The sequence below is a fragment of the Eleginops maclovinus genome, chromosome 5 (genome assembly GCF_036324505.1).
Source record: "Eleginops maclovinus isolate JMC-PN-2008 ecotype Puerto Natales chromosome 5, JC_Emac_rtc_rv5, whole genome shotgun sequence".
Classification (NCBI taxonomy): Eukaryota; Metazoa; Chordata; class Actinopteri; order Perciformes; family Eleginopidae; genus Eleginops; species Eleginops maclovinus.
Window position 1 is genome coordinate 7,351,356 of NC_086353.1, and position 11,779 is coordinate 7,363,134.

General features: G+C 40.6%; 1 protein-coding gene across 2 annotated transcripts; it reads left to right on the forward strand.

The window, feature by feature from the left end:
• Positions 1-299: 299 nt before the first annotated feature.
• On the forward strand, positions 300-11,779 carry anxa5b (annexin A5b). Of its 2 annotated transcripts, XM_063883320.1 has the most exons (13): positions 300-479; positions 734-778; positions 3,466-3,550; positions 4,168-4,262; positions 5,168-5,281; positions 5,399-5,489; positions 9,100-9,179; positions 9,489-9,539; positions 10,128-10,221; positions 10,303-10,398; positions 10,503-10,561; positions 11,065-11,187; positions 11,352-11,779. In XM_063883320.1, exons 2-13 carry the CDS (start codon positions 776-778, stop codon positions 11,412-11,414), a joined length of 954 nt encoding a protein of 317 aa, XP_063739390.1. In that variant the 5' UTR covers positions 300-479; positions 734-775; the 3' UTR covers positions 11,415-11,779. The 2 variants fall into 2 exon arrangements, with proteins under 2 accessions (XP_063739390.1, XP_063739389.1); XM_063883319.1 differs by lacking the exons at positions 300-479; positions 734-778 and having other exon boundaries at positions 3,457-3,550.

Sequence of the window (11,779 nt, forward strand, 5' to 3'; positions counted from 1 at the left end):
TGAATTTTTGACACCGTTTTTGTATTGTTACCTCATTTTGCAACCATGTAACTGTGTGCTGTTCTTGCATGTGCATTGGTTTTGCAACCCTTTGTGTTTTTAAAATGAATTGTCAAATAAACAAGGACAAAATAAACAAAAACTTCCATCACTAAATGGGCTACTTCTCCCACCGCTGAATATGACTCAGGGGATGAAATGTTTGTTCATGTTTACGCTATGAGAATAAATGTTTCGCCCTTTTTTCACCTCTTCGACCTGAAACAACATTTCCCAGAGTGCTTCAGGAGCAAGAGGGCTGTACCAGAGTCCGTGCGCACCCGGGTGTGGCTCACACACGCGCACCGTCACACTCACGCGCCAAACGGATAATTTATCCTAGTGGGTTTCTCTAGTCCGGTCTTCTTCTCTTCCTCTCTTTCTATCCGCCTGATCTTTCTGTCCGCTCAAAGAGCTTCGCCTGAAGGCTGCTATTAGCGGTGAGTTTTATTTGAATGTATCGCGTTCACTTCCAGATAAAAGTTTGGCGGCATGTGTTAGGTGAGCGAGGGAAGTCGGGGTCTAACTGAGGACAAAAGAGCAAGTCGGACAGATACACCATGATGAGATGAACCGGATAACAGAAAGCAGAAGGGCCTTGCAAGCTGTTGAAATCAATCTGGTCGCCAGTTTGGCTTCTGTGTTTGGTAATTGTCATGTTGGTTGCTTAATCACTTTTTCGTCTTTCCAACAGATCTTCATTTTCCACTGAATATAAACCACCAAGACTGACAAAATGGTGAGTCACCTTCACTTTTGATTTAGTGACTTTTGAATCTGTACATTTAAAGAAACACAAATTGTAAATTAAACGATTTAAATAATATAGGTTCACATAGCTTTTGCAAAAATCCGTTATTTATGCAAATATGTGACTCATTTCAGTTTTTACCTATGAACTCTAAGTCAACGCCCACTTTGATCCACATTATATAAGGCTAAGATGTGTATGTAAGTGTAGTTCAACCCATTATCTTCTGTAAATGTAGAAGGTGTGGCAGTACATCTATTTAAGACAAAGACAAGTAATAACGTTGCAACCATTTATACTGTTCAATGAGGAAGGTGTTGCTATAATTAAGTGTATCTAACATAGAAAGTTATCAAATGGACACTTTTACTGATAAAACTTCCCAGTTTTTAAGTCTGAAGTGTGTGTGAGTCTGCAGAGTGTGTTTTTTTTGGGGGAAGTTAAGAAGTTTACTGTATGACTCATATGGGCTCTTTTCCATTCGGGTGGGTCTGTGTCCCTCCACCTCTCTCTGTGTTTAATACACCCATGTCCACGTCTAGTCTGCAGATTAAAGCCGCCCTCCCTCTCTTAAAGGGGAAACAGTTATTTTCTTATTTTGCGCCAGGGTGTAGTTTTACGTTACCGTTAAAATGTGATTTATATATATGACAATCAGCTGTGATGCAGTAACTCTGCTGCACTCTAAAGACCGATAATGAAATGCTCACAAAAGTCAGTTGTAATCCATCTTTTTTAAAGTCTAATGCAGCAAATGCAGTGAAAAGAGCAACAACTTCTTCTTCCTTGTTAAATAGTTCTGAATTTGGGTCTCCTACTTCTCTAGGAAGTCCATCACCTGTGTTTGTTCTTAATTGTCTTGACCTGAAAAATGTCTTTAATATTAGTATCCTTTGACGTGTAACTGTAAGTTTCGAAATGTAAACTGCACTTTTAATTCCCGAATTCAAAAATGGTCTCGAACATGGCAGTTAAGACAGAAATGACTGAGCAACAACCAAACGTATTGATGGTTTTGGTCTGCTAGCCTTATACAAGCTGAACAAAAGACAGCAAAAGCATAGATACAAGCATGTTTTGTGGATTGTTTGGTGTCACTGTATGTGCTTTAGAGCAGAGATACCAGTTTTGACAGCCTCTATGTACACATGGAGGGTCCGCATACTGCCTTCTGTAACCCCCAGCCTCAGCTCATGTCTGAACTCGCTCAAAGAAAACAACTTGTCACTAAAGAAGCTATAACTTTTCGGCATGATCTGCATTGTGTTGCTCTTCTAAATATATTCTCCTCTAGCTGTTCAGCCTTATGCACGTTGATTAGATTTTTGTTTGGCTTGTGGCGATGAGTGTGTTCCTTCCAGCCGAAATAAACAGAATCCTGGTTGTTAGCAGCAGCTTGTTTTTTGACATCTCCGCATTTTTTGCTTTCCAGATTTTCAGGGTCAGAATTCCAGAGACATTCCCGTGGTTTTCCTCTCTAAACATCCCTCCCCCTGAAATAGGAGGGGAAAATTGGGGATTTATCTTATTGTTAATGTGTCATAGTTTTAGGGAGTGTCTGGACTGAGAATTGTTACAGAAGGAAGCCTTTTTTTAAAATCAATTCAAAGTTAATGTTTTTCAGACATATCACATCCTCACTGTTCTCAGTAACGATCAGTCTGCCTCTCTGAAACACTTTTTTTCCACATTCAGATAAATGACTAGCCCGATAATCCATCATATTTGAATAACTGAAAAAATCTGAGATGTGGGCGGAGACTCCAAGGCAATAAAAAAAAATGGGAACATGCTGTTCATCAAACTGAAGTATGAAAAAAGAGATTCGATGTGAGAGCTTGTGTGCACATGTGTTTTAACAAAGTCTGTAACTCATTAAGTTAATATCAAAGGGTAATAGTGTTTGATGAGTTTGCACATAAAACATGTGCGATAACTCATCATCTGAGTATGATACAGAATGTCTGCATGAATGTAAATATTGATAAGGGGGAAATTATTTGACATTATGCACATGGGGAATATGACATCTCATATCTATCTTATCTTTGCATCTAGAGATTGTTTATACTGTATGTATGCAGTATCTGCAATATAAAAAAAAGGAGGGCATGGGATTAAGCACATAAGGAAATCTAAGATGTTTTTTCTGTAAGAATCAAACTATAGATGATAAAGTATTATCTGCAAAGTTAAAGCATTCACTTTTTTAATTTAATCCTAACGCACTTGTTTGTATACAAATTCAGCATGCATAATACCGCTGCTATCATAGTAGCACACATACAGACACTTCTTTTCATGCATATCCTGTTGGATGCCTTTGGGGAATATTTACAAAAGACATTCATGACAAGATAAAAAGGCACTTAGTGACGGTCCAACTGTGGCTGAAGTTTATGTTATGTGTCCAAAAGTGTAACACACTTCCATACGGTTTCTCTACATTTGTGTTATGCTAGAAAGCTTTGGCAGTGATCTGCGGTTGGGTATTATGGGTTGTGTGCAATATTTTTTATTTGTCTATTACAGTCTGAAAAACTTTTGAATGTATTAAGAAGTACAGTATAGGGGTCCATCATTTGGGGGGAAAAAGCTGTGCCACAAAACTATAAATAACTACATAAAATGTGCATCAATATAATCCGCTTCTGTTCTTTTCATTCATGTTGCAGGCCAGCAGAGGAACTGTGCGTGCCAGTTTAAACTTCAATGCCACTACGGACGCTGAGGTCCTGTACAAGGCCATGAAGGGGCTCGGTAAGATCCATTGAGATTATTCACAGTGCAATTCTAAGACAAAATATGGAGCTATGTAAGATGGGACACCTTTGTAATATAACTGAAGCTTGAGAACAGGGGACCAGGGGGTTAGTTGTTAGAGGGTTGCTTTATTACTCATTAACATTTACAACTTATCAAAGACCCTAAAAACTAAACTAACCTAACCCTGACTACCATATGGTTCCAAATAAATGATACCATCTGTGTAATTATTGGTCTTTAGACATAATAAACAGGGACATATGACAGGTGGCAATAATGGTAATCACACAAATGAATCATTAGCTTGTGTCATATGATACTGGAGGTGTGTCAGTCAGTAGTAGAACTCACACACACCAATGAGCGAGTGTTTTGGGTGAGTCCTTGTGTGTAGTAATCCCCGCTGTCCGTGTGGAGCTCCACCCAGGCACGAGTGAGTCATAAACACGACCAGAGCTGAAACTTGAGTCACTGGAAGCTGAAACACATCATCTGAACAACTGGAGCCTGTAGTTATGTGTGGGAAATAAATGTGTGTGCATGCTCATTGTTATGTAATGTGTATGTCTGTGTTGATGTGTAGCTGAGTAACCATGGTCATGTTGCCGTAGGGACCAATGAGGAGGCCATCTTGCAGCTGTTGGTGGCCCGCAGCAACACCCAGAGGCAGGACATCAAGCACGCCTACAAAACTCTGTTTGGAAAGGTGGGATTACTTTAACAGCTGTTGAACTACAACACAAACGTGCATCACGAGAACTCCAACTTAAAATGACTCGGTGTGTTTCAAGCTAGTTACTGTGTGTTTAAAGGCTTAATCTGTTCTCTGCCAGTTAGCTTAGCTCAGCTTTATCCCTGGGAATGGGGGGAAGCAGCTAGCCTGGCTTCAAGGTTAACAGAGGTCACTGTACCTGGTTGAACGATTCCTTTAACAAAAGCTGAGCAGAGAACTTTGTCCTGCCACTGCACAGGAAATAATGACCTTCTAACAGGAAGTGTTGCGTTTTATTATCTAACAAAATATTCTACTTTGATCAAAATGTGACAGGGTGAAAGGAGGTGCTGCAGAACCGGCAGCATGAAAAAAACAAACACTTTTTGAACATCAGCGCATGTAAACGCGTCACAGAAGAGGCACAAATGACAAATATGAGCCTGAAAATGAGCATGCTAGCATCCTTCCTAACTGCCACTGTATGGGTGTGAGGGTAAAACATCACTGAAAATAAGTTGATTGCCAGTGTCTTACCACAGACCATGGTGAATCATGTCCTGAGAGTCCAGTACAACGTCATCAATTTTAATGATAAACATTCAAAGCTCAAATTTGAAAACTTTAGAAGCTATACACTAAGATTCAATCATTGCAGCCCTACTGTCAGACCCAGCACACTAACGCCTTTACCCCGATGACCCACACACAACATCCAAGCTTAACCAGTTTATCTATTTCTGTCGTTACAAATCATCAGCAGAAAATCAATATATGTGACACATGTCAAGATTACACATTAACCAAAGCAAAACCAACCCAACCGCACACGAAAGCCATGAAAGAAAGCAGTCACACACCTGATCCAAACAGAAGTACATGATGTTTCTTCACCACAGGATCTGGTGGATAACCTTAAGGGAGAACTGGGGGGGAAGTTCGAGACCTTGATCGTGGCTATGATGACCGCGCCCCTCGCTTATGACGTGTCATTGCTCCGCAACGCCATCAAGGTAGGTGCTGCACACGCTGGATCAATACCAAATATTAAGTATAATGTTTTTAAACCTAAAGTGGTTTAAGTTTTCTACATTTGAACTCATCCGATGTTTCCCCTCTGTGACCTTTAGGGGGCAGGAACAGACGAGAAGGTCCTGGTGGAGATCCTCGCCTCCAGAACGCCTGAGCAGGTGAAGGAGATCGTCGCTGCTTATAGAAAAGGTAACATGCACGCACACACACACACACACACACACTAACTGTATGTTAGGAGGTCTTGATTGGTCCTTATTGTTATTTAGATAAGATACACCTTTGCTGTGTTAATCCCCCTTAGGGAAATTCAGGTGTAAGAACAACACAGCCAAAGTATTACTATATTTTACATACAAAAACTTTTTAGGGCCATTGTATGTATTAACTAATACATTAGGGAGCTGGGTTAATGGGATCATATTTTGAGAAGACCGATTCTTGAGGCAAAACCTTGTAAAAAGATGCGTTGCGTCACCACAACACAGATGCAGCTGCTTGCTGTTCATCACGCCTGCACTAGATGCCCTATTCAAACTATGGTTTGTTATAGGGTTTAGCAAAACAAAATGAAAATGCTTGTTATCCATATTATCATAAGAAACTGAATTTTGCAATAAATTGAACTGTCTAGAACAGGGGTCTCCAACCTTTTCCCCTCTGAGAGCTACCTCTAAAGAAAAAAAATTACGGAGAGCTACTTGTGTTTTATATCATGTGTAACATTTATTCACACGTATCTAAATCCCTGAATAAGGTTTCGTTTGGCACAAGCATATACGGAACATACATCCAACACTCACTATTTGTGTAAGAACTTTAATACTCAAATTTAACTCAAAGTATGCATGTCAAAACATTTCTTTCTCTTTTCAACAACATGTTTTTTTTGCATGAACATTTTCAAAATATTGGCAGCCAATACTCACACTCAAAATACAGAAATGTAACTAAATATGTATCAGTATGCATGTCTATGCATTTCTTTCTTTTCAGCTATCACTGATAAACTCACATTTTTTGCATAACATTTACAAAACACTGACCTCTAATACTCACACTTTGTGTGAAACATAGCCCAAATTGAACTCATCAGCATATGCATTTCTTTATCTGTGCAAACTATAAAACACATTAAACTCACATTTTTTGCATAACATTTACAAAACACTGACACTTTGTCAAAACATAACTCACACCTTTGAAATCACATAGGCTACTATTGATGTTCAACAATTATAACCTCTTAACTTTGTCCACATCACACTTTCAGTAATTTATTCACTAGCCTACATATTCAGTCAAGCACCTTTAGTTAGTGAGATACCTGGCACTGCATGGTGACAACAAGAGAGCTGTATGCTGGAATATACCCACTTAGGTTCACTCTTATGGAGTCTTTCAAATGTTCATCTGTCAGTCTTGTTCTGAACTTAGATTTGATGACATTAATGTCGGAAAAAGTAGATTCACAGAGGTATGTAGACCCAAACAAAGCAGCTGTCTTCAGAGCTGCTTGACACAGATTCTTATAGTTTTCTGGCTCAACCAAGCTCCAGAAATGTTCAGCATGCTGTTGAGATTTCAGCTGTATGTCGTTTTGGAGGTTTAAAAGTTCCATTTCCATTTCCACAGGATCGATACAGAAAAGGTCTGCCATCTGCCCAGAAATCTGACTAATGTCCACATTCATGAATGGGTTGGCAATTAATGTCACACAGGGCTCAAGTCTCTCAAAGTCTCTGAACCTGTCTGCAAACTCCTGGCCAAGCTTGATCAAGAGGTCACAGTACTTCTCTGGGTTCAAAGCATCAGCTACCCCTGCATGGGTTTCCAAAACCTTTGTGACAGAGGGGAAATGCTGGAATCTTTTGGCCTTCAACTGCTGGATGAAAAAGGCCAGTTTTGCGCTGAACGCGTTAACAGCACTGATCATGTTGCAGACGTCTTTCTCTTTACCTTGCAACTGTACGTTCAAGTTATTCATTTTCTCAGTTACATCTGTCAAAAACGCAAGATCAAGGACCCACACTGCATCAGATAACAAGGTGGTGTCCTCCCCCCTCTCTTCCAAGAAAATCTTGATTTCACCCAGCAAGGAAAAGAAACGTTGCAGTACTTTACCCTTACTGAGCCATCTGATGTCAGTGTGGAGCAGGAGATCTCCATAGGCCACAGTGCATTCCTCCAGGAATTGCTTGAAGGTCCTGTGTTGCTTAGCCTTTGCTCTGATGGAGTTGATAATCTTGACAACCGGCTCCATGACATGTTCAAATCCCATGACCTTCGCGCATAAAGCCTGTTGGTGAATTATGCAATGGTAGGCCAGAAATGGCGGAAACTCCGGGTCTGCTTTGCATCGGGCAACAAATCCAGTGTGACGACCTGTCATCACTGGTGCTCCGTCAGTGGTTATTGACACCAGCTTTTCAATAGGGATCTTCTGTTCCGTGAAGTAGTTCTTCACAGCATTGTAAATATCGACTCCCCTTGTTGTAGTTTTCAATGAAAGTAAAGTCAAAAACTCTTCATGCGCAGTGAAATCATCAAAAACCATGCGGATGAAAACAGCCAGCTGGGCTGTATCGCTCGCATCAACAGATTCATCCAGCTGAATAGAAAACCATTTACACCTGTTAATGTCAGTTACCAACTGTCTTCCCGCATCCACAGCCAGTGCAGACACTCTCCTTGCCATTGTATTTGCACCAAGTTGTACATCAGCAAAAGCAGACAATATTTCTGTCTTACATTTATGGTCCTTGAATAACGTTTCAGCCACCGCGGTCATGGCCTCCTTTACAACACTGCCATCAGTGAAGGCCTTTTTGCGTTTTGTCAGGATGTGCGCCACTTTAAACGAAGCCTCCGTACAAGCAGTAGCCTTCTGTGCTGGTCTGGTAAAAACAGACTGCTGTTGTTGTAGCTGTATTTTCAGGTCCTTTATCTTTTCTTTTGTAGATTGCTACCAGCGGGAAAGTTCCGTGAGAAGGTGCTGTGGACTGTGGTGAAATGGCGCTCCACATTGCATTTTTTACCGACCGCCACGCTTACTCCGCAGATCAAACAAACACACTTGTCCTTTACACTTGTGAAACAAAAGTCTATTTCCCAATTCTCATGAAAAAAGTATGTTTTCCGCCTCTTGTTGCATTCAGCGGCCATGGTCAAGCTAATGCCCGTTCGGTGTTTTGCCGCGTTTACATCGGAGGTCGGAGGTCGGAACTGGGAGTGACGTCACATTCGAGGTCGGAAAAGATGGACGCGCCTTGTTTACAGATTTAGCAATTACCTCGGGTTAGCCATTGTTAGCAATACCGGTTGATAGCAGCGCTCTGTGTCATATTTTGTGAAAACAAATATCGTAGCAACATATCTTCAGATAGAAGATGAGCGGTACTTTATGTACAGGTGACAAATGAAATTGGCATATTATGAAAATTTGTGTTTAAATGTTATATATACAGTCTATGGTTTAAATGTAAACTATTTGGCGAGCTACTTTGAAGGGGGCGGCGAGCGACTGGTAGCTCGCGAGCGACGTGTTGGAGACAGCTGGTCTAGAAGAACACAATAAACTGATTTGGATGAGGTGATGTCTTCTGAGCCTCAGAAACAGTGGCACAGTGTACAATTGAATGATATCGCTCTCTTCAGACTGTTGCAAGGTCAATCCAACCTTGCAGGGCGATGTAGTGCCTCCACAAAAGAAAAACACAATTATTTTCCTTTAAATCACCACTTAATATCTCCTGTCTTGCTGTGGATTAAAATAAGACATAAATGTGTGTTTCTTCAGAGTATGATGACGACCTGGAGGAGGATATATCTGGTGACACATCGGGTCACTTCAAGAGACTTCTGGTTATTCTACTGCAGGTAAATCTCCTCTCCTTTCTTCAATCCTCATCTCCTCTCCTCTTCTATCCTTCATGCTGGTCAACTCTCCTTTACACTTGTCTCCTCTTCTTTACTTTAACAACTTCTCCTCCTGCCCCCTCTTCTATCCCCTTTACTTGTTTCCTCACCTCTATTCTCATTCTCCTTTTCTTTCCCCCATCTGCTTCTCCTACTGTTTTCTCTTGTCTTTGTTCCTGGTTTCCTCTCCTTTAACCTTGACTCCTGTCCTCTTTTTTTTCTGTCCTTGTCTCCCCTCCTCTCTAACGAAAGCATGTTGTCTCTCCTCAGGCAAACAGGCAGACTGGAGTCCAGGCCGACATCATTGAGAGTGACGCTCAGGTGAGTTGTTGTTTGGTTGCTGGTCAGTAAATACTTCTGCTCTGCACTATCAATGGCGTCTTTGTTTTGTTGTGTGTGTGTGTGTGTGTGTGTGTGTGTGTGTGTGTGTGTGTGTGTGTGTGTGTGTGTGTGTGTGTGTGTGTGTGTGTGTGTGTGTGTGTGTGTGTGTGTGTGTGTGTACACTCTTAATGGTTGCTTTGAAACATGTGTTTGTGTGTTCTGGAGGCACTTTTTAATATAGCTTATATGTATTTCTGTTATGACGCTTCCTAGTGGAGGGAGCGAGTATGAATGAACATACTTTTCCCCAGGACTGAACAGGCCTTATTGTTTGGTAGCAGTTTCTATAAATAGCATTCTATATTTCGCTGATTCTCTCTGACCCTTTTGTGTTATGTGACCACAAAGTCTAGCCAATCTGTTAAACATCATCATCCTCAACAAAACCAAAAAGTACAATAGTTTCTTGTACTCTACAAATATAATAAATCATTAAACGTGAAAATTACTCTTAAACGTTTGCAAATGTGCTGTGATGCTCTGAGGAAAAACCGTATGAGATGTGCCTTTTTGTTCCTGTGTTCGCAGACCCTCTTCAAGGCTGGAGAGCAGAAATTCGGCACTGATGAACAAACGTTTGTCACCATCCTGGGAAACCGGAGTGCTGAACATCTTAGGAAAGGTTCGTGAAATTATTAAAGCTCCTTTTGATTGTTTTGCAGTCTCCCTTGATAGTCAGACTAATTCTGCCTCTGTGTTTCAGTATTTGATGCCTACATGAAGCTGTCAGGATTCGAGATGGAGGAGACCATTAAGAGGGAAACATCTGGAGGCCTGCAAGATCTTCTTCTGGCCGTCGGTAAGAAAAGTGCCGCAGGATGTTGTCAGCTGCCTGAGAGGTTGTGGCTTCAATTTTTTAGCGAAGACGCATTTAAATAACTATTCAATTTTTTTCTTTTAAAGTGAAGTGTGCCAGGAGCGTCCCAGCCTACTTTGCTGAGACTCTGTACTATGCGATGAAGGTAAGACAACAAACTGTCTGAAATGGCCAAACGAGTAGATTGAATGCTGTGCAATAACCACCATAAAATCAGTTGGTACTAGAGCGGCACTTAGATGTGCATAAAAGATGCATTACTATGATCCTCAGATGGTCCCATATCCTAAGACTGGAAGTATTTCTTTCCACTTTGGTGTGTTCATGAGTCGTGAGGTTAAAACAAGATGGCCACTACGAAGTGTTTGTATTTTATTGCTTTCAGACAACATAGCTATAGATGAAAGTGGATTATCGAAAGTGAAACATACTTTATGTATCCGTCCAGTGAATTGTTCAAAATGCAATTAGTTCTTTCTTGCTGCACACTTCATGCACGTTTTTAATATATAACGGGCCTGCAGTTTTTCTGTAGTCTTGTTCATTGACAGAGGTAATAATACACTAAAATGCCAGGTAATTGCAATCCATTGTTGCTAGAGAATATTTTTTTTCAGAGGCATGATTTCATTGTGTTTGTTGTTACAGGGTGCAGGAACTGATGATAACACTCTGATCAGAGCGATGGTGACCCGCAGTGAGGTCGACCTGCTGGACGTCAGAACTGAATTCAGGAAGCTGTTCGCCTGCTCTCTGTTCTCCATGATCAAGGTACACACACACACACACACACACACGCATGAATCAACAAACTAACTGCACTAAACACAAAGAAAACCAAACCAAGGTTTAAAAATAGTTTTGAAATGCAAGTTATTTTTTTTAATACTGTATTTAAAGCATTATTTTCCCTTTTCTCAATGTGTGTGTTACAGGGAGATACCGGCGGCGACTTCAGAAAGGCTTTACTGTTGCTCTGCGGAGGAGATGATGCATAAGCTAGCAACCAGCAGTAAAATAGAAACTACACCTGAAGTTTCTCGTCTTTATCATGTCGGCCTTTTTTGGTCATGGGATCACAACAAGTTAATACATAAAAATGAATCAAAACAAAACATTGTTGTTTTTGTATAAGAGACGGCCCAATCGCGTCTGTTTAAACTTTGACTCCAGCTAATGTCTTTGAAAGGTAGCTTACATTTTGTTCTAAGCCCACATTAATAATGCAGCTTTAAGTGGACTAACATCTTCAGTATGACTTTATATCATTTGTTTGTAATTCAAATGTTTCAGACCGCAGTTTGCACTTTGAATGGCAGAGGCACTATATGCAATAATAAACATTTCAACTGGTGAAGTACAA

What these genes read in the sequence shown, in the direction of transcription:
- anxa5b (XM_063883319.1), top strand. Translation starts at nt 3,457, where the DNA reads ATGTTGCAGGCCAGCAGAGGAACTGTGCGTGCCAGTTTAAACTTCAAT. An exon ending in CTCTGTACTATGCGATGAAG is followed by an intron (nt 10,562 to 11,064) that starts GTAAGACAACAA and finishes TTGTTGTTACAG; the next exon opens with GGTGCAGGAACTGATGATAA. An exon ending in CTCTGTTCTCCATGATCAAG is followed by an intron (nt 11,188 to 11,351) that starts GTACACACACAC and finishes TGTGTGTTACAG; the next exon opens with GGAGATACCGGCGGCGACTT.